The sequence below is a fragment of the Zerene cesonia genome, chromosome 12 (genome assembly GCF_012273895.1).
Source record: "Zerene cesonia ecotype Mississippi chromosome 12, Zerene_cesonia_1.1, whole genome shotgun sequence".
Taxonomy (NCBI): domain Eukaryota; kingdom Metazoa; phylum Arthropoda; class Insecta; order Lepidoptera; family Pieridae; genus Zerene; species Zerene cesonia.
This window is the reverse complement of record NC_052113.1, coordinates 3,338,300-3,359,079: the sequence shown is the minus strand read 5'-3', so window position 1 is coordinate 3,359,079 and position 20,780 is coordinate 3,338,300. Positions and strand designations below refer to the sequence as shown.

Sequence of the window (20,780 nt, the reverse complement as noted above, 5' to 3'; positions counted from 1 at the left end):
ATGTTAATATCATAAAATGAAAAGATTTGTATTTTTGTATGTAACAAATAAACACAACTATTGAACTGTTTTCACTATAATAGTAAGCTGTATTTAAGAAATAAAAAAATCTAGGTCTGATGTTGAACAACAATATATATATTGTGGGAGTCGAGCACGCTTCGGCACGAATTGGACCGGGGAAGTACCATACCCCCACAGAAAACTGGTGTGAAATAGTGGCATGCCACTGTGTTTCGTACGGTGAGTGGGGGAGCCGGTGGCCTATTTCCTTTTCCTCAACCGTCCCAGTACATTCCTTCTTTCCTGTCATGAATCAGTTCCTTTTCCCTTACCCACTAAAAGCGGGCAGCGCATTCCATCATTTCATCATTATAATAAAATGCCATCATTTGTTCACATGATTTATTACCAAATAATAATAACATGTATTGATTGAATATCATGATACTAAAGCCTTTTTTATTTCTCTTCCTAGTGCTGCTCCAAGAGGGGGAGGAACTGCATTACCCACCTAAAATAAAAAATTGTTATACTTTACTTTCCCACATATCACACAAAGTTAAATTTAAACATCTATAAAGTACTTAAATTTAAAAATCATGATAATCGTCTTCACTCTATACCAAAGGTATTACTTTGCAATTGTCGCAAAATAATTGATAAAATCAATTTACGACTACTAGCATCGGAGCAATAATAAAACCTTACAAAATCAAAAAACAAAGTCTAGCTTCAAATACATGGGGCCGTTCAACTAGCGCCGATCTTGGCGAATCGCATTCTGACCATCCCTTTCCAACACAAATCTAATTAATAATAAATATAGTTCAAAAAATTGAAACACACGCTTTAATTATAGAATCAGCTAAATTGTCACTTGCCCTTATACAGGATATACATAGGAAACAATTATTGCTGGCGATCAGATTTAAAAGCATTCTGAAACATGTAGGTGAAGCTAGAAAAACCGTGTTAGGATAAAACCCAGTCTGCATGCTTGCTCACCTGTCTATGCTTGTCCTGCACGGAGCCGGCGAACAGGTACGTGTCGCGGAAGCCCTGCGAGCGCGCGCACTCGCGCACCGACACCACGCGGCTCTGCGCCGGGTGCAGCACGCGGCCCTGCTTGCCCATCGGCTCGGGGTCCGTCACCGTCGTGCTGAAGTATCCGTCCCAGGATATGCGACCTGTCCCAGTACATGTGTCCGTGTTTATTAGGGGGATATTACCCTATCATTTATCTCGGAAGGTCCACGAGTCAATTTTATTGGATAACTGGCTGTACCTGCGACTTCGTTCGCGTTTGTCAATAAATACTTAAGAGTGACTTTCACCCCTCCCCCCTCAGATATTGTATCGATTTCCAGGATGAAAAGTAAATAAGATCCTTTCTCGGAGTATGTGCCATACCAAGTTTCATCAAGTATAGAAGATGTAATATAGAGATATGATTCATTTTGTCAATAAATTAAATTGTCAAGTTAAATGGATCAAACATATGATGACTTATATGATCCAAGATATATGATAGTGTAATAACTCCTTTAGCAAAAACTAAACAATTTCGCATTGTCACAAAAGGGATTCTTATCTTTGATGACATAATGGAGCGATTTTATTATACGAATAGCTTTCAGTATTCGACTTCACTCACGTTTTGTACGTGGAATTACATTTTAAAGACTAGTTGCGAGCATTCGTCCATTATTTATTTCAGCTAAAAACTATTCTATATTACTAATTCATTTTTAAACAATGAGATGTTTACATACGATATGGTGGATAAAAAAATAAGCGAATATGTAATTAAACAACATATTCGCTTATTTTTTTTATCCACCGACTACAAAATTATATTATTCAATTAAAATATACCTCAAAAGAGCCTAATATTGGTCAACCACAATCACCTTATGAACTTTTGAAATAAACAAGACGGACATACCAACAAACAGACATACAGAAAAAAATTACTAACCACTAATTTGGTGTCTATGAACGTCCATACTGCAAAGCAATTAATCATTTGGAAAACTACTTAACATACTGAGAAATAATGAATAATCGTTTGAGAAATGTTTTGCTCGCAAAGAATTTCGCACGTGTAGGCGGGCACGGTTTAATGTGGGAGTCGAGCACACTTCGGCTTAAAAAAAAAAAAAAACCAAGCGAGCGCACCATAGAGACCGGCCCAGTTGTTGTGCCGGTTGGCGGTGTGCGGCAGGCACCAGGGGATGAGCGTGTGCTCCTGCTTGTCCTGCGCGCCGCACGCGCCGCCCGCCGCGCACGCGCACACGCCACGCCGCGCGCCCGTCGACGAGCGCCCGTTCTTCGCGTCCTCGTAGCGGTACTGCAGCACCTGCCCGATATATCCATTTATTAGTCTAACTGGCTTTTGGTGGCGGACTCGCGATTCGGATATTATTAACATATAAACCTTCCTCTTGAATCCCTTTATCTATTGAAAAAACCAAATCAAATAAATTGTCTCAGTCCTCCCATACGAGTGTACGTAAAGTTATTATTTATTTCCAGGATAATGAGATAAACTCATGCGATTATTGTAATGTCATCAATCCTTGATAAATGAACAAAAAATTATGAGGTCCTTCAATTTAAGTTGTACGAAAATAAATCTAATAGGAACTGTGACATTAACGTTTATCTATAGCAACCTGTGTATTCAATTATTTTTCCTGTTGTAAAATTATTCAAATATTATTATTAACACAAACTTACCTTACACTTAGTTCCATCTGACAATGTCACAGAAATATTGGGAAGATCTCGCCAATCAGAGCCAGGAGTTGTTGGTATTCTAGCAATACGAGCTTGTATAAGAGGGGCCATGTTTTTGCATATATGATCTCTCAATTTTGCGTTTTCATCATTACTTCTCACTAAACGTTGGAAATAACTCTCAGGCATTGATCCATAATCTATTTCGATTTTATTCGCACCATTGCATATTTGAGGTAGATCACTCATAGCGTCTTGTATAGTGCAAGTGCGTCTTGGTGCCGACTCGTCCCATTGCATGTTTGTTGCGAATCGCTTTCCATCTATCGTGGTCGTTAAAGAGCAAGCCCGACGGCTGAACACGTGTGTCGGTTCAGGGTAAAGAGGGAGCTTACAGCCGGGTGCCGCAGCTAATATGATGAGCCTTCTTCTTGTTTGAGGCACTCCATAGTTTCCAGCCTGAAGGATTCCAAACGTGCACTGATACCCCATGTCCAATAGAGCTCTCAATGTTAACTTCAAAACCATTCCCTTTTTAAACGCCACAAAGTTTCTGACATTTTCTAAGATGAAATATTTAGGTCTATAAAAATCGCAGTACGAGAGATACGAGGCAACTAACGAGTTTTTGAAGTTTGAATACTCGCGGGAATTAAATCTATTCATGCCTGAAAACCCTTGGCAGGGAGGGCCTCCACACAGCAGCTCGACTTCACCTTGCATGGGGAGCCTCAGGCCGCTGGAACTATGTGTTGCACCCGACATGGCATCTTTGAGCAGAGCATTACAGTCTTCGTTGAATACAATGCAGTTTTTGTTATTTAATGAGTATGCATGTGCTGCGGCTTCAACATTTTCTATTGCCCATTTACATTCAGCTACACCAGACATATGCAAGCCTTCCGACAAGCCACCACAACCAGCAAACACATCCAAAGTACGAAGAGGTTTGACCTTCACTTCATTTACTTTAGAAATTTGTTCAATGGGTTTACTTGACTTTCCTTTACCTTTTCCTTTATCTTTCCCCTTATCTGTACGGCCGATATTCCTCGCATAATGCGGTAAATCTTTGATTTCATTTGATTTCTTGTCATATGACATTCGAAAGTAAAAGCGGTTTGGATCTTGTTCCAACCAGCTATATATTGTATCAGACTGGGGTATATTCTCAATATAAACTAAATGGCATGGTCCAACTACAGAAGAAAATGGTACCTCCGTAATTTCTTCACTCCAATAAACAACATTTAGATCTTCATGTTGTGGAAATCTATTGCAAGTATTTTCAGGCCTATACATAATATTAACTTTTATGTAAATATCTTGTGGTACAATAAGAGGCCCTTCACCAGCAGCTGTTACAGCTACTATATGCCCAATACAAAATGGGTCACTAGTGTCCACATTAGATCCACGTAAATTGTTATCACTCTTTCTGTAGTATTCAGGATAAATATCTTCATCCACTTTATCAAGTTTCATCCTTGTTGTACTATTGATATTAAGATTGTTTCGAAGTTTAAATGTGCCCGGCTTAAGGAACACACCATTTCCTTTTTTATATTCAACATCTTGCCATTTAACGGTAGTCCATTCAGATCTATTATCTTCTTTCACAAATTCCGACTTTTCTACAAGCTTGCCACTTACTTTTGGGATATCTTTAGCATCTTTTTTCGTCTTACGTTCACAAGATGGACAGTATCTGTGTTTTCTTAACTCATTTGGACAAGGTGGATCAGGAGGTAAGTCTTCAAAGCGAGATGTGAATCTTTCATAAAATTTCTTATAGAAATATGTTTTTCCATCATCTTCAAAGAACTCTTGTTCTACCTCTTTTCCGCCAAGTTTGAACCAGTCGTCTGGAGTTTCTTTTTTGTTTACTGAAGCTTTTCTGAGAATAGAAGATAATGGTGCTCCATGACAGCATCGATCAGCTAAGAATACTTCTCTCGGATCTCCTACTTCCCCTAACACAGTATCTGATGATCTAATAAAAACTTCAGCATGGAAATATCCAGATTTAGGGTTTATTATTTCTTTCCACATGTAAATAACCCTTGAAACCAAAGCAGGTATATTTGCTTGTGATGTTTCAACCATTACAAAATCTCCAATTTTTAACTCAGCACCATCAATTTCAACCTGTTCATAATATATTTTTGTAGCATCAGCTTTAACTGGCTCACCAATCCATTTAATATTCCTATTGTTTGAACCAGTTAATTTTACTGGCAAAGCATCCTCAATTTTGTTGAATTTATTTTTTTCTACATTCTGTTGGTATTCATCATCATCTTCAGGATCGGAATCCTCAGCCTGCTGTACGGCCATATTGGGGCAAAGTCTTCTGACACAGGCCTTCTTAGTCCTTCCATGACCCCCAAACTTAAGCATAGCTCTGCAGGCATTGCACTCCCCACAATCAGGTAGTTGACAAGCCTCACACACACCGCATCTCTTTCTTCTTAATACCAGTTCATGATTAGTTTTATCTAGCTGATTCATAAAAAAACTTTCAAATGTTTTCTGCACTAAAGGTGTAGTGGTAGCTTTAGTCCAAGCTTTTTTATCAACTTTCTTATAATCAATTTTAGCTCGTATTTTGCGTTTACCAAACTTTATACCCATAAGTTTTATCAATTCTCTGATACATGGGAGTGTTATAAGAGGATCACTGTCTTCCTCTGATTCTAAGCTTACAACTTGATCGCAGACAAACTGAGCATGTTTGTGAAGCATGTCTTCAGACATTGACTTGTCATTGAGGTCTGGTATTTTAGATTCTCGAACTACTTCTAATAGATCTTCATATGTTGGTTGCAGATAGTGATATTCTTCCAAATATTCTACTACCACTTTACTCAACCAGATTTTCTCATACAGATTATCCATTAAAGGTGTATAGTCCGCACTAGGTTTTAATAAATTGTATTCCCCAAACTCAGTGGAAAGTGTTATACAATTTCGACTGCCTCCATCAAATCCATGAATATACCTGTAAAATTATTAAGGCTTGATTAATTCACTAACTGAAAAATGGCACACGAATGAACAAAAAATATGATATACCATTCAATGATAGGGCCAACATCTTTAACTGGTATACATTCTTCATCTATATCAGGGCAATCAGAACATATTGATTTCAAATAACCAGACATAAAAATCCTGACATCACTCTCAACAAGGCCACCATCGATTGGGACTAAGTGTCCTTGTTGGTCAAATATTGCAAATCCTGTTATGTTTGTTTGTGGCCGTTCCATTATATCACCTTCATCACCTGCAACATGGTTCATAATAGGTTATGTATTAACAGATATTATAATAATAACTTTTTTATGTACTTTGCATTGTTTCTATATGTAGTTTATAATTCTGTTCTGGCATTCACATATAATTCTCATGCTATGTAAGTTTCAATAATGAACTGAATACAGTAAAATGCTGTTTCAAAAAACAAATCTTTAATTCCACCTCATTTCTAGGATTTACCTGTAACCAAGAGTAATTTTTCATTTGTTAATGCAATAAATTCTTCCATAGCATCTTGTGGGTGTCCTTGATAATAAATAATGTCTGAATTATTGAGAAACTGTCCACAAATGAGGCATTTCTCAGTATCTAGATTTTTATTAATCATAGTATCTTCAGGTATTTTCGATTCTTTTTTTTTGTCATTTAATTCATTAACATTTTGATTTTCATCCATTTTTTTGTGTGTAGTAGTGTCAATATCATTATTTACAAATTCTAAAAGGTGACTTTCTTCATCATTTTTAGTTTCAGTTGATATGCCATTATCTATTTCATTTGTTGCTTGTTTTATTGCATTAATAAATTGTTTCTCTTGTTTCATCTTTTTCTACAAATAAAAATTTAAAATGCATAAATTACAAAAAATAGTAATTACTACATCATATGTTATTTAGTTATTAATTATTAATAATTACCACATCATTCATTGTATCACATTGTGTGTCTGGGCTTCGTGATCGTTTTTTAATAAAAATATCTGTTAACTTTTGTTGAGTTTTTTCACTTAATTTATTTTTTAGCCTAAAAAAACAAATATTTTTAATACATTTTTTTATTAGTTTCATAAATGTACTGCCTCCTCTTGGATAACATTCACATAACTTACACAAACATAGCAATGCATCAAAGCTAAGGCTAGAAAATTTATATATAATTACAACAATGTGATTTGATTAATTTTATTCTGTCTTGAATTGGCTTGATCAATTGTTACGACATTTTTAGAACTGCATAACGATAAGTGTCCTTGCAAAACAGTTGAGTGTTATGTGTTATGGAGAGATAGTCTCTAGCCTCCTATCTCCAGACACAGAGACAATATAATCAAATCACTCCGTTTCGATATGAAGGAAAGTCAAACAATCCCACTTTCTAATTTTTTAATAAGGATAGAAATTATTATTTTTAAAAAATGGCAGAACATGCTTTTCTCTTACCGACTTTCATTGAATACTTTGCTTTTATTATAATCGTCATGTTCTTCGGTGGATGCAGGCATATTTATGTAGCGTATAAATTGCTATAAGTATTCTAATTATTGATACTATACAAGATACTATAAATTATATTAATATATATATTATAAATCAATAATCATTTAATTTGTTGTAAACACCACAGATTAAGAACTAGTTACTATGTGTTTACACTAAACGATAAATTCAGCTGAAAAGGCGCGAAAAAGTTGACATATTTGTTGTCATGTTTGCAGTTGGCATTCGCTTTAGTTACCATAGATGATATGAATTGAAACTTTAGCATTTACATTTATTTATCTTATGTATCATCACTAAAATATAACAAATTGCATGTTTTGGCACAAATTGGGCCAGCTCGCACCAGTAATATACGACACCCCCACAGAATAGGGAATATGCATAATGCATGTAATTCGAATAAGAGTCACATATTTTTTTTTAAAACCTAATTACGTCTTAATCAAGCTGCCGTAAATACTTTTCGATTTAATTTCAATTTCAATTTTTAAAAAGGACAAATGTCTGGTAAATTCAATGTATATGTACTATGATGTCATAACCGGTCATTTCTAAGCACGTACAAGAGTATGAGATAGATATGGGCAGCGTCGGTGTTACCAGTGTAGACGTTTATATCAAAATTTAACGAGTAACCAATGTATACAGAATAAATTTCTAACAGGAAAAATTTCCATTTCCAATGTGATAAAAACATGATAAAGAGTATATTGTTTGATGAAGAGGCAAAATTATTTAGAAGAACTCTAGGAAGAATAAAATTTTTTTTTCCACTAACTACTAACTCGTGTTATATGTGATATTGAACTTTCTATGTAAGTATTAAAAGTAGTACCGCTATAATATGTGTGTTGTAGCTTATGCTAACATATTGTTATTACATTATAATAACAGCATAAAGAAAAAATAAGAAAACAAAATAAATGGATAGGTATAAAATTGATTAAAAAAAAATCCTACAGCACGCAACATATACAAATAAAAGAATTCATACATAGTTTGCGCAAAAAAATATATATTCGGAATAAAAATATATGTGGACCCACTTTAATTTGATAATACATAATATCCATTTGTTACTTCAGAGTAATATTCAGATATTACTACTATACATGTTACTCAAAATTTTTGTCGTCTTGGAAATTTAATCGTATTTAGCGAGTTATCATCGTTAATTAAGAAGTAATGCGCTTATGTGTAATAAGTTCACTTAATTGTTTCCAAATTTATTAGAATATTTGGAAAAATTTTGGTCTATTTATAAAAGTCGCATTAATAATATATCATAATATATAATGTTGGTAATCGCATTAAGATATTTAGAACTATATTGTTTAAATACTCACACTAGACTTATTTAAATAGCCCAATATTTTTCAGGGACAATTTTTTTTTATATTTAAGGATATGCAATAATTAGGAATTGAGTTTGTGTTATCAATGGTTACAAATAGTATTTTGTTTTTGAATAAAGGCTGTTACAAGATTTGTTAATATGATTTAAACGATCTCGAATCCATTTGTAGATAATTTCTGAAATGTACACTATCGAACTCGGTACCTAAGCAGTGTTGTGGTGGTGTGTTGATAATTCACTTAATCGCAAAGAGTAGTATAATATTACGATTATTACCCCGTAATATTATACTACTCATTGCGATCTAATGACTGGGGAGTGGTAGTAACTAGTTCTTTATCTGCGGAGTGGTCTGTGGTCGTTTGACAACTGACAACTGACAGATATAATTATTCTAAAAACATTTGTGTTTTATGTTGATTGTGATCTAACTATTGTACTTATTCTTAAAATCTGTGTTTAAAAATATATGAGGATGTACATTTAATTATTCAAACTATATATATAAAAAAATGCTAACGCTATATTACAGGAGATTTTATGTTAACTTCGGCAGGCGATTTTTGTCAACTTGCTATCCTGAAATAGAAACAGAATACTATTGTAATCATAAAAATTATCCTGAAATTAAACAAAATATTAATCAAAGAAAGGGAATAGGTAGGATTGATTATGTACTACAATTGTACGATACTTTAAAAACAACATCCACCAGCTCAAATTCTTATGAAGATGTACAAAAAAAATTTTACGAAGAATTGACGCTTTTGCCAAATCGAACTCATCCTCTAGTTCAGCAATATGGGGAAAATCCAGTCACTGTCACTACCTTAAATGGAAAAAAGGATTTTGGTTCACACAAACCATTGGAATTTAGTGATATTACTGAATTTTTGAACTTAATGAGAACTGACAGGCTTGGTTACACTTGTGATAATAAAAGTTATTACTACTTTAGTGAATTAGCTGAATATGAAGAAGCCTTAATTAAATACACCGTATCTTCATTATTGAATAAGGGTTTCAAATTAATTTCTGTACCTGATATATTACCTAGTGCGATAATAACAAGCTGTGGTATGACTGTAAATAGTGACAGAACTCAGGTATAACATTGGAAAGAAAATATTTTATTATAACTGATTTTTAACATTGATATTTTTTATCCAACCTTCTTGAAAAGTATGTGCTGAAACCTCAGACATACTTTTTTGAGTAAACAGTAATTAATATGACAGACATAGATCGCTGCTGAATGGTTAAGTGATGTATAATTTATATTACAGGAAAAACATTAATAACAAATTTTTAATTATTTTTCAGATCTATTCTTTGGATCCAATGCTCCATGGACCTGATTTATATCTCTCAGGCACAGCGGAAATGTCTCTTGCCGGGCTTTTTAGAAACACTATCCATTCATCAGACAGATTGCCACTAAAGCTGGCTGCAGTTAGTAGATGTTACAGAGCTGAAACTTCAAATGTTTTAGATGAAAGAGGGACTTACAGGTTTGTCTTATTTTTACATTACAATGTGGAAGAATTGTCTATCAAAAATATTTTGAGTGATAGAAATGATTTTATGATCATTTTCCAAATACTAAGAATCCTTTTTATGTGTGTCTGTCTCAAGTGTATTATTATTATCATCAGACCCTATATGTTCCTACTAACAACAACACAAGTTTCCTATGAGGGGTCACCACACTAACCAAGTGAAGGTTGTCGGATGTCATATGTAGCTGAACTTTTGTTTCTTCAATTTTGTTTCAATTTGTTGGTTTTCTCACAATGTTTTGCTTTGAGCGTTAGTGATGTGATAATGTGCAGATATAAGATTATAATTAGATTAATTGTTATTAATTTAGGTATCAAGTTATTATTTGTTTCTTCCACATAGAATTGAGGTCTTTATACATAGCGTAATTGTTTTATATTAAGGTAAACATTTTTATCCTCGTAAAAGCTAAGTTAAATACTTATTTTTTCTTGGCTTTCTGGACAAATGCATTAGGCCTGTCAGTTACTTTATTATTTATGGAATATAATCGGCTCTTCTACAGTCATATTATATACAGGACACATTTGAATTTTGGTATGTAATAAATATTCTCAAAAATTACTGTAATTATCAATTTAAAAATCTTTAACAATTAGAAAATTACATCTTTCCCTAGTAACATTAGTTATTTTTTACCAAATAATGAAAGTCTCAAATTTCAGAGTTCATCAATTTACAAAAGTTGAAATGTTTATTGTTTCACATCCAAATATGTCTGATCAAATGTTGGAATATATTAGAGAAACTCAAGAGGAATTATTTGCACCATTAGGCATACACATGAGAGTGTTGGATATGCCACCACATGAATTGGGGGCACCAGCTTACAGGTAATATATGCCTACTACTCTTACATTACATATTACAATGAAAATGCCAGAAAATGAGGACCATTAGATAAAATTTATGGTGTGCAACTACTGCATTTAAACAATGTAATATTTTGTATGTAAGTTTTGTGCACTTATAATGTTTACACAATAAAGCATTTATGTTATAAACTAAACTCCTCACATTGTAAAAGGAAATTTGATATGAAAGCTAAGCAAGAAAAACATTGCAATACATATATACATTAACATTGCTGATCTGGCTAACATTGCCCTTAGAACTCCCTAATTGCTTATGTAATATAAACAAAATAGTCCTAGAAATAGCATGCGCATAATGAACACTCTACCACATAAGAATAACATGCATATAATTTAACATTGATGACAGTAGATGCAAGTAAAGTAGGTATTTTATTTATTAACCAGCTGGTGCTCGCAACTTCGTTCTCGTACACTCCGTATGTGAAGAATGAAAGAGGATTTCCATTAAATTAGGTTTGACTTAATCTGACTGAAGTTACTTATCTCATATAAATTGAATACAGCAACATAAACTTGACTATGAAAAAAACAGCTGAAGATTAGTGTTTACAAACCCATTTTTTGGATTCATGCTCTGTTACTGTTTATAAACCCTCTTCAATTATCATTTTTTAACTTTGTTCAAAACAGATTTTTACTGTCTTATTATATGCATAGATGTAAGCACTATACTTAAAAATATTTAGATATGTTGAAATTACAAAAACAATTATTTTTCATTAAGAAAAATAGTGCAATTAAAAAAAAAATTAGTCCAGAGAAAAATTAACCACCCTCTTTTCTTTAGGTAGGGCACAGACACAAATATTTTTCTGTAAATGTTGTTATTTTAAATATTATAGTAAATGTTATTCTTGTAGAAAATATGACATTGAAGCTTGGATGCCAGGCAGAAACAATTATGGAGAAATATCGAGCTGCAGTAATTGTACAGACTATCAATCCAGGAGACTTAACATTAAATTTAATGATGGAAAAATTGATAATTATGTTCATACATTAAATGGTACAGCCTGTGCAATTCCACGGATGTTAATTTCTCTAATGGAAACTCACCAACATGCTAAGGGAAAAATAGAAATTCCAAAAATCTTACAACCATATATGAACAACAAAGAAAACATTAGTAAAAACATGGTGGTGCCAAAATTAAAACTTTTAAAAATAAAACATTAAATGAAGACTGTTTTTCATTTCATTCTTAAATATCGCCAAGATGAGCCAAGCGAAGTTCAAAGGCACTACCTACCTTTTCTCAAAGTGTTTCAATGCTCATAGATTTGGTTTCCGATGTACCAGATAGTCAGGATATGATGTCAATAACAGACTAATAAACTATACAGTCTCAATTTTGGCTTTTTTTTTAAATAGCTCTAATACTTTTGATTACACCAAACCAATTTCATCACTGATTCAATGACACACTGATGATCATTAAAGTGATTGGCAGTAGCCAGCCAGGAAGTATCCTGAAGTGCTAGAAAGCGGAAATTTAGTGTGTAATCTAAATTTAGTATACAACCAACAAAAAAAAAAAATCATATTCTTCACACTTCAGAAACTAAATATTCACATCACCTCCACGGCGGTAGTGAAATGGCGAAGCTTTACATTTTTACCTAGAAACTTGGCTCTACATGAGATTGAGATCTGATATTTTTTTTACAGGAAATACCTTATGTGGTAGTCTTGTCAACATTTGACATAAAACATGCCAAGCACTTTAATATTACTATGATACAAATATTACTTCTCTCTATGGCACATCCTCTGAAGTTCTGACAACTCCGGCAGCCGGTAGGAGTATTATTCGTGTTCCGAAATAGAACACCAATGTAGACGTTTTACATCTTATTTTAATTGTAACCAATTTATACCGATACATTTCTTAGGAAAAAAAAGTGCTCCATAGAATTAAATTGATATTTTTGGAAAATTATGAAAATAATAAAAAATAAAATGTGATAAAAACAGTCATAAATTACAAGAGTCATCCTGAGATTTTAGACTAAAAGGTCTTTGAAATTAAATTTTAATGTATTTAGGACATAAAAGGCAAATTCTCCAAGTTTTATAGAAAAACTAATTTTTGAAAAAAGAAAAAAAACTAATTTGGCAATTTGAATTTTTCACATTAATTTTGAGGTAACTTGATAAAGTGTAAAAAGATAAATGTAAATCTTTTGATTACCTACAGCTTTGCCAAATAATAATGTTGTCATTAATGTAGTTTTTCGGGAAATCGAGAAAACCGGTTTTATGAGATCAGTAGTATCAGGTACCTCAGATAGACCGTAAATTATTTTTCCCCTCATTTTGATGTGAAACATCTATAGCCGCACGTAAAACCGATTTCTGGCGTGGCGACGCATGCCGTGGCGACGCATCGCCACGCTATACTATGGTGTATAATATATATATACATGAAAATAATGACGGTGTTTCACATCTGCCAGGCGTCCCGTGACGGCTCACATTTTTTTGTTTTATGCTCTTCCTTTTCCAATTAAGTTTATTCTACTATAATATTTTATATTATTAAGTATCATTTTCAAAACATTTTTTAGCTACTTAATAAATTATTAATATCTATTCTTGGGGAACGGAATATAACAAATGTTTCGGGAATTCCCCGCTATACCATGGTTGCCCTCGATTGGCTGTTAAAGAAATTTGATATTTAAGTAAATACCCGACCATAGATATGAAAATGTGACCATATGTAACTTATGTTGTTATCCACATTTATTGGGTATTTTTATTCAAATTGGTACTTTTATTTCTAGATATAAATCGTACGTTTCTTGAAATTAAATTGCTTTATTTGCTTGAGTTTTATACAACATATTTAAAAAATATGTGTTAATAATTACTTATTATTTTAGGATAAAATAATTATTTATAAAAGGAATAACCTAATTATAAAAAGTTGGTTCGTACAATTTTAAATATATTTTTGGCCTCTAACTTTTTATTTGAATGTTTGGACTATTTTCCTTCTTCATGAAGACCGACGGGGATTCGAGAAAATTGTTAAATATAAGCTTGCAACTCATCAGTCGGAGATCCTATTTATTTAATTCGCTTGTCAAATTATCTTCATTTGACTTGTGGAAACGTTAAGCTCTTTGCTTATGATCTTGGTTTTATATAAAAATTATATACTTTTCTATGCTGTTCGAATGTGTGTGGTTTCTGCAGAAAAAATATCACAATATTTTTACTTTTACGGATTTGTTCATTGAGTGTGAGTATTTATAAATAATTTGGTATTTTATCAGTAATATTATAATTCATATTTTGTTTTTGTATATGATATGTTTGTTGCTAAAGATTTCTCAAAAATACTACAATACATTATTTCAAAAATTCTTTTACCATCAGAAATGTACATATTCATTGAATATTTTATATTACACATATATACATGTGCTTTGTATATACCTCGCTTCAAGCCGGGGCGAGCAATAGTTAGTATATATATAAATTGTGTTATGTTCACCAATTGATTAATGCTCTTAGTTTGTGTAAAGTATTACGAAGGCCTACATTTGTCAGATATATTTTAATTCGATTGCGCTTTATTTTTTCGAGTGTGTTATTAAGTCAAATCTTTTCTAGAATTAACTCTTTTAAAAAAAATGTTGTTAATAATAATCTACAAATATGATCTGGTTACTGTTTATTGTACACAAGCTGGTGCCCGCGATTTCGTTTGCATGACATTTGAACTTGAACCTGGAAGATTTCAATTAATTCAGGTTTAAAAAGGCATAATACTTTTCATCGGAGCCTAAGAAAACATTGAATTAACATATGCAAAAACTAAAAAAGAAAACCGTTTCTCTTCAACTGAGAGACGAAATTGTTTCGGATGACACAATATTAAGCGTTTAAACAGACTTTTTTTCAGTTTATAGTCATACATGTGTATTGTGTTTCCCACTGCTATCGCATAAACTTCCGTTTGATGATACCTACTGTGTACATTGTAATATCAGAAAGTTGTAATACCGAACACTTATGTATATATATATTCTTTATCCTTTATTATTATAAATGCGAAAGTTTGTAAGTATGTATGTATGTTTGTTGTTCTTTCACGCAAAAACTACTGAACGGACTTTCATAAAACTTTACAGTAATATAGCTTTGATATCAGAATAACATAATAAGTTAAAAGTTATAGGGATCTTTAATTATTTGGTGGTATATAACGATAACTGTCGGATGTCGGAAATAAGTCGGAAAAAAATCAGTCCCCTGAGGGCTATATTGGCGTGCGTTGCTTTAATCGTTGGAGTTACAAAGACAGTATATGAACATAATTTGTTTCAGAATTTTAAAACATGTCTGCCTATGGTTATCCAGGTCCCGGTAAGTAAATAACTAATTACGAGGATGGAATAGTCTATTAAAAACAAAGTGAAAAAAATTAACAAACATAGTTGTAATATTAATTTCTTTTTTTAATAACGCGGGCATCCGCTCTAAGCGTGGTTCGCCCGACGTGAATCTTTACCGACGTGGGACACGGGCCTCCGCCTCACCCACTACGACATTAAAAAAGTCATATAATCGAAAAATAAGTCATATTTTCATAATTATTAAGATAAATATAATACCTTTAACCTATATGATGAAAGGTATCTTATATATTTACGTCAATAAAGGACCATCGAACAATGGACGACCAGACTTTAGAAACCACCGAGGATTTAATCGCCGAATGGATCGTGGAAGAGGCGGTTCACAGCAAAGACGAAATAGAAACATAAATGGTATGTGACAAACATGTAGGCACAGATAATATAATATATACTACATTTAATATTATATCTATACATATAATGAGACAGTAAAAATCGAGCCTGTTGGTAAGCGCTACCATCGCCCATGAAAATTTGAAGAGGCGTAAATGCGATTGCAGACCTTACGCCTTTACAAATGCATTGCCGACTTTCAACTGAAAAGGGATTAAGAAAGGATTGACGAGAGGAATAAAGGATTGTATTTTTTTTTTTCACTTTCACATTTGGAATAGCAGATTGACATGTTCCCTTACGACAAAAAAATTGTTGGTTGTTAATATGGTTTTATTGGTTTACAATTATGATACGGACTTACGCGGGTGAAACCGCGGGGCGAAAGTAACTCTGTCTGTCTGTCTCTCTTTCTTCTCTGTATCTTTTAAGTTTTCTCGCCTAAACATCTTAACAGATTTTGATGAAATTTGATATGAAGATAAAATTGAACTTGGGATAGGACGTACCATACTTTTTAATGCAAACATTTTTTTCGTAGATTCCTATTGCCAAACATAAAATCATGATTGTTTAATTTTTAAGACAAATTCATTTATCGAATAAATAAAAAGAGATGAGTTAATAGGTGCAACGGGGAGAAAAGCGCGCACGTAGATTTTGACAGATAGTCTATAACTTAGGAAAGACAATAGGCTACTCCTAACCATGTTTCGCGATATAACCGAATTCCAAGCGGGAGAAGCCGCATGCAGTAAGCTAGTAAGATAATTTATACGTTTTTAAACTCCAATTTCTCTTCTGGCAAGCGAACGCAGAGGAGTCATTTGTCACGTTTCGATATTTTGTTTATTTTCTTTTACCTGTTAATCGATATGAATCATAGAACACACTAAGAATTGTATTAGTGAACAGAAAACACGGCGCAACGGATCCGGTTTAAACTAAACTTTTAAACTAAATAAAATCTTAACGTATACATATATAACGTGACGTATATGTGGAAGCATATATAGGACTAGCTGCGCCCCGCGGTTTCATCCGCGAAAGTCTCAACTCAAAGGAATATCGGGATAAATAGTTGCCTATGTGTTTTTCCAGTTGTCCAGCTATTTACGTACCAAATTTAATTGCAATGGGTTCAGTAGTTTTTCCGTGAAAGAGAAACATACACATACTAACATACATTCGCTTTTATAATATTAGTAGGATAGAATTGAGGGTGTAAAGGGACTTGTCATGACATGATTATTAATATGTGTTTCACGTTTAAGAGGTGACATATCAGTTAACAGTTAATTTTATTTTAATGATATTATATGGCAGACTATTATATGTATACCCTACCTGTGATGAAAACTGATAATATTTTTTCTTACAGAAGAGCACGTGAATGAGAATGAGAGCATGATTTTTAATCAATCTAATAAAAGAAGGAATCAGAATTTGGGTATCCTAACACTAATGAAATTATCCGAATATGATGGCAATGATATTTTAAGCGAAATAAATTCTAAAAGAGAGGCATTTTGTAATTTCTTAAAAATGCCCTCTGATAGATTAGATGTTTATAGTTTAATATTATCAATATCAGCAAAAATATGTCAGTCTCGATTTGACCAGTTAAAGCTGGAGTTGCTGTTGGAAATATGTAATTCAGGTTTTATACAAAACCTGGTGCTATATTTACTAAATTTGCCGTATACAGAAAATAAAGAGCAGAATTCTTTGTACTGGAAGCATCAAACTACTTTTTGGAAGAACTTGATTTTAACGCTCGAATGTATTATTGCAATATCACCGTCAACTGCTACAAATAAATGCAGGTCTTTAATTGAGAGTGCATCAAAATGTTGTCTAGAAGCATTGAAAGAAAAACATAACTATGAACTCCCTGAAGAGGATGTTAAGAAATTTCAAATTTTGCGGAATTTTTTCTCCTATCGTGAGAAAACTACAGAGGAGGTGATGTTCTACAATATTATTCTTCAGTCGATAACCATCTTAAATTTTCGATTTCATTATTTTTGTAAACATGACGCTCGGAGATATGATCAATTTTTTTGCATTATTTTACCAGTACGTTAATAACGTAAACAAAAGAAGTACAAACGTTTATGGGCATTCTGTGTTTGATTGATCGTTAGCTAATTATTAACCATCAATTTGAAAAGGATTCAATAGCTGAAAAAAAAATATGGTCAGACAATATCTGAAAAAACTTAGACTTGATGCAAAAGCCGATAGTAGTAAATAACAACTAAGTACTATTTGTGCCTTTTATTTTATAATTTAAATTTGTCTTTGTAGGAAAAGTCACATTCAGCGTCACCAGTCGTAGTTTTAGATGGACCTCCTAATTCTTTCCGAGAATTGAGCGTTTTGCCTACTACGGAGGATCTCTTGGATTCGAAACCATTTGTACGACCTAACATTGTGGATGGAGCATACAATGGTGTTGATCATTATTTAGATGTTCAGTTTCGATTACTCCGTGAGGATTGCTATGGCCCTCTCCGCGAGGGTATAAGTGAGTTTAAAATATTGAATACTAGCTGCGCCCCGCGGTATATCCGTATCCCGTAGTAGGAATATCGGGATAAAAAGTTGCCTATATGTTATTCCAGGTGTCCAGCTATCTACGTACCAAATTTTATTGCAATCGGTTCAGTAGTTTTTGCGTGAAAGAGCAACAAACACACACATCCTTACTAACTTTCGCATTTATAATATTACTAGCTGCGCCCTGCGGTTTCACCCGCGCAAAGGTGACTGAATGACTGATCTACTGACGCATAGCCCTAACTACTGGACCGATCGAGCTGAAATTTAGCATGCACATAGTCACTAATATAAAAGTGAAGTCCCGTGTCCCCTAGTGGGGTATGGGGCAGATGATATACATCTGTTTCACTGATCGATTTTCTTTATGGACAAGTAGGTGATCTGCCTTCTGTGTCCTGCCAGACCGAGACTTTTTTTTTGTGCGTCCCCACCGGGAATCGAACCCAGGACCCCTCGGTTCTAAGCTCACGCGTTAACCACTGTACCAAGGAGGCGGTAATAGTCGTCGCGTAGCGTCGCGCATAGCGTCATAGTCACTAATATAGGCATCCACTAAAAATAATTTTTATAAATTCCAATCCCAAGGAAATAAAATAAGGGATATAAAATAGGGAATGAAAGTTTGTGCCATAAATTTTTATTTGGTTGTATAAAAAGAACTAGTAGTTGACCACGCTACGCTACATGGCTACGGGCAACTGCTAGTTCTTTTAATGAACTTATTATTTTTACCTCTTCGTAGTAAATATCCTCATCGGCTATATTTAACAGTTTATATGTTTAACAGTGCAATTCCGACATGATCCAACGAGAAGGAGATACGAAAACATAAGGTATTTTTTTCGGCATTTTTTATATAAATGTCCATGGTTTCTTTTGAGGTATACATATTTGTAATGGAAATTTCCTTAATACATATTCGATTAATTTTTTTTCTACAATCTGTTGTATTATCGTAAAATTACAAAGGGTCTATGGAGGCAGAATAGATGCCGACGTCTCTGTACTTCTAAATGAGACAAATAAAAAATATCCCGTCCGATGAAAGATTAAAGACAAATATGTATTATAAATATATTAATTATAATTTTTGCAGGGTATTTCGAAAAGCAAAGTTTGCGGAACCTTATGTTTCCAGTGTTGCTTTTGGTCATATCATTCAATTAGATTCACAAACTACAAAACGATTTCGAAATATTAAATGGAAGTACAATAAGCGCTTTCTGTATGGCGCTCTTTTATTATTTACAAAAGACGATTGCAAATCCTTTATTGTAGCAACAGTTTTGGATCGTGAAAGTTCTTATCTCTGCAAAGGAAAGGTAAATGATGTTCATTATATAATAAATAATAATTTTCTGTCTACTTTGTAATTTTCAAACATTCTCTTGAGAATTATCATTGATTAATTAAAATGAAAGTTCTTTTTATATTTTAATTCGTTTATCTTGTTTAGATTCCAGTTTCAATAATAGACGATAGTGGGAGTCCCAATGATAAGGCTGTTGAATATACAATGATAGAAAGCGATATTTACTTTGAACCTTATTACGGTGTGTTGAAAGTGCTGAAAGACCCCACATTTCCGGAGCATCTAGCCATGAAAAAATATATAGTGGACGTTGAGGTTAGTACATATATGATTTATAAATATGTATTAGTAAAATAAAAAAAAGGAAACCATTCTGACGAGGGATTGATCCCTCGCGTTTAAAAAGGTAACGAAAAGGTACGAATAAATAATGGTAAACCATAATACCGGCTTTACACATTCGTTCAAATTGCGAAGAGAATAATGAACACGAATTTTTAATGCGGTATTGCGATGCCTTAGACCGCTAGGCTACCTATAGAGGATGATTCACGTTAGCAATCGAATTTTGCACACTAACACTCGACTTCATCTAAAAAGATTTTCTTAGCTGGATGAGTGTGTTGAAACGTGGCCTTTTTTATATATTTATTTGTTACTTAGATGTATTTTTGTTTTAAAGTAGTTTATGAAATGATTTTGATAAATTGGTGATTGAAATATAAACTTATGTTGCTGTAAATGTAATAAAAAATTTCGTCACACATTTATTGGCCACTTTCAAAAAAATATCATATTATTGTTCTAAGAAATGCTTAAAATATTTTAAATATTTTCTATATATTAAACAAACAAAATATATAACTTCGAGGTTTCGTTACACAGTATTATTTTCACCAAAATTTATTCAATTTGATAATTATTAGTTTTGTTTAGGCATCATCCTCTCTACCCCTATATTTGAGAGATCTGAAGCAGCGTAGTCCAGACACATATACAAGTTTTCTGTCTTCTGCGGAGGAAATGTGTTTGAACGAGAGTCAATACGAGGCTTTTAAATTA

At 33.1% G+C, this 20,780-nt stretch overlaps 3 protein-coding genes and 1 long non-coding RNA gene across 4 annotated transcripts in view; 2 read left to right on the top strand and 2 right to left on the bottom strand.

Annotated features, from left to right (window-relative positions):
- Nucleotides 1–390: 390 nt before the first annotated feature.
- Nucleotides 391–7,336, bottom strand: LOC119830751 (DNA (cytosine-5)-methyltransferase PliMCI-like). The gene is made up of 8 exons (XM_038353878.1): nucleotides 7,224–7,336; nucleotides 6,702–6,807; nucleotides 6,244–6,613; nucleotides 5,818–6,031; nucleotides 2,743–5,743; nucleotides 2,182–2,362; nucleotides 1,009–1,190; nucleotides 391–514 (listed from the first exon to the last, which is right to left on the bottom strand). Exons 1-8 carry the CDS (start codon nucleotides 7,283–7,285, stop codon nucleotides 443–445), a joined length of 4,188 nt encoding a protein of 1,395 aa, XP_038209806.1. The 5' UTR covers nucleotides 7,286–7,336; the 3' UTR covers nucleotides 391–442.
- A 1,656-nt stretch (nucleotides 7,337–8,992) lies between these two features.
- On the top strand, nucleotides 8,993–12,259 carry LOC119830851 (serine--tRNA ligase, mitochondrial-like). The gene is made up of 4 exons (XM_038354015.1): nucleotides 8,993–9,746; nucleotides 9,964–10,151; nucleotides 10,866–11,033; nucleotides 11,939–12,259. The coding sequence occupies exons 1-4, from the start codon at nucleotides 9,153–9,155 to the stop codon at nucleotides 12,252–12,254; spliced, it is 1,266 nt and encodes a 421-aa protein (XP_038209943.1). The 5' UTR covers nucleotides 8,993–9,152; the 3' UTR covers nucleotides 12,255–12,259.
- On the bottom strand, nucleotides 9,997–12,739 carry LOC119830856. The gene is made up of 3 exons (XR_005287866.1): nucleotides 12,657–12,739; nucleotides 12,328–12,555; nucleotides 9,997–10,111 (listed from the first exon to the last, which is right to left on the bottom strand). It is a non-coding gene; the product is annotated as an uncharacterized LOC119830856 (long non-coding RNA).
- A 1,440-nt stretch (nucleotides 12,740–14,179) lies between these two features.
- LOC119830931 (NFX1-type zinc finger-containing protein 1-like) overlaps nucleotides 14,180–20,780 on the top strand; it is a 45,195-nt gene continuing 38,594 nt past the window's right edge. Inside the window, exons 1-9 of the mRNA XM_038354121.1 lie at nucleotides 14,180–14,325; nucleotides 15,417–15,455; nucleotides 15,752–15,859; nucleotides 17,223–17,806; nucleotides 18,152–18,371; nucleotides 19,194–19,239; nucleotides 19,503–19,728; nucleotides 19,863–20,033; nucleotides 20,655–20,768. Of these exons, the coding sequence (XP_038210049.1) occupies nucleotides 15,428–15,455; nucleotides 15,752–15,859; nucleotides 17,223–17,806; nucleotides 18,152–18,371; nucleotides 19,194–19,239; nucleotides 19,503–19,728; nucleotides 19,863–20,033; nucleotides 20,655–20,768 (1,497 nt within the window). The 5' untranslated portion in view covers nucleotides 14,180–14,325; nucleotides 15,417–15,427. The remainder of the gene's footprint in view (nucleotides 14,326–15,416; nucleotides 15,456–15,751; nucleotides 15,860–17,222; nucleotides 17,807–18,151; nucleotides 18,372–19,193; nucleotides 19,240–19,502; nucleotides 19,729–19,862; nucleotides 20,034–20,654; nucleotides 20,769–20,780) is intronic.

Bases quoted from the DNA above. Each gene is read 5' to 3' on its own strand.
- LOC119830751 (XM_038353878.1), bottom strand. From the start codon at position 7,285: ATGCCTGCATCCACCGAAGAACATGACGATTATAATAAAAGCAAAGTA. The intron at 6,614-6,701 runs GTAATTATTAAT...TTTTATTTGTAG, and splicing joins GTGATACAATGAATGATGTG to AAAAAGATGAAACAAGAGAA. The intron at 1,191-2,181 runs GTGCGCTCGCTT...GTACTGGGACAG, and splicing joins CAACTGGGCCGGTCTCTATG to GTCGCATATCCTGGGACGGA.
- LOC119830851 (XM_038354015.1), top strand. From the start codon at position 9,153: ATGCTAACGCTATATTACAGGAGATTTTATGTTAACTTCGGCAGGCGA. The intron at 10,152-10,865 runs GTTTGTCTTATT...CTCAAATTTCAG, and splicing joins GATGAAAGAGGGACTTACAG to AGTTCATCAATTTACAAAAG. The intron at 11,034-11,938 runs GTAATATATGCC...TTATTCTTGTAG, and splicing joins TTGGGGGCACCAGCTTACAG to AAAATATGACATTGAAGCTT.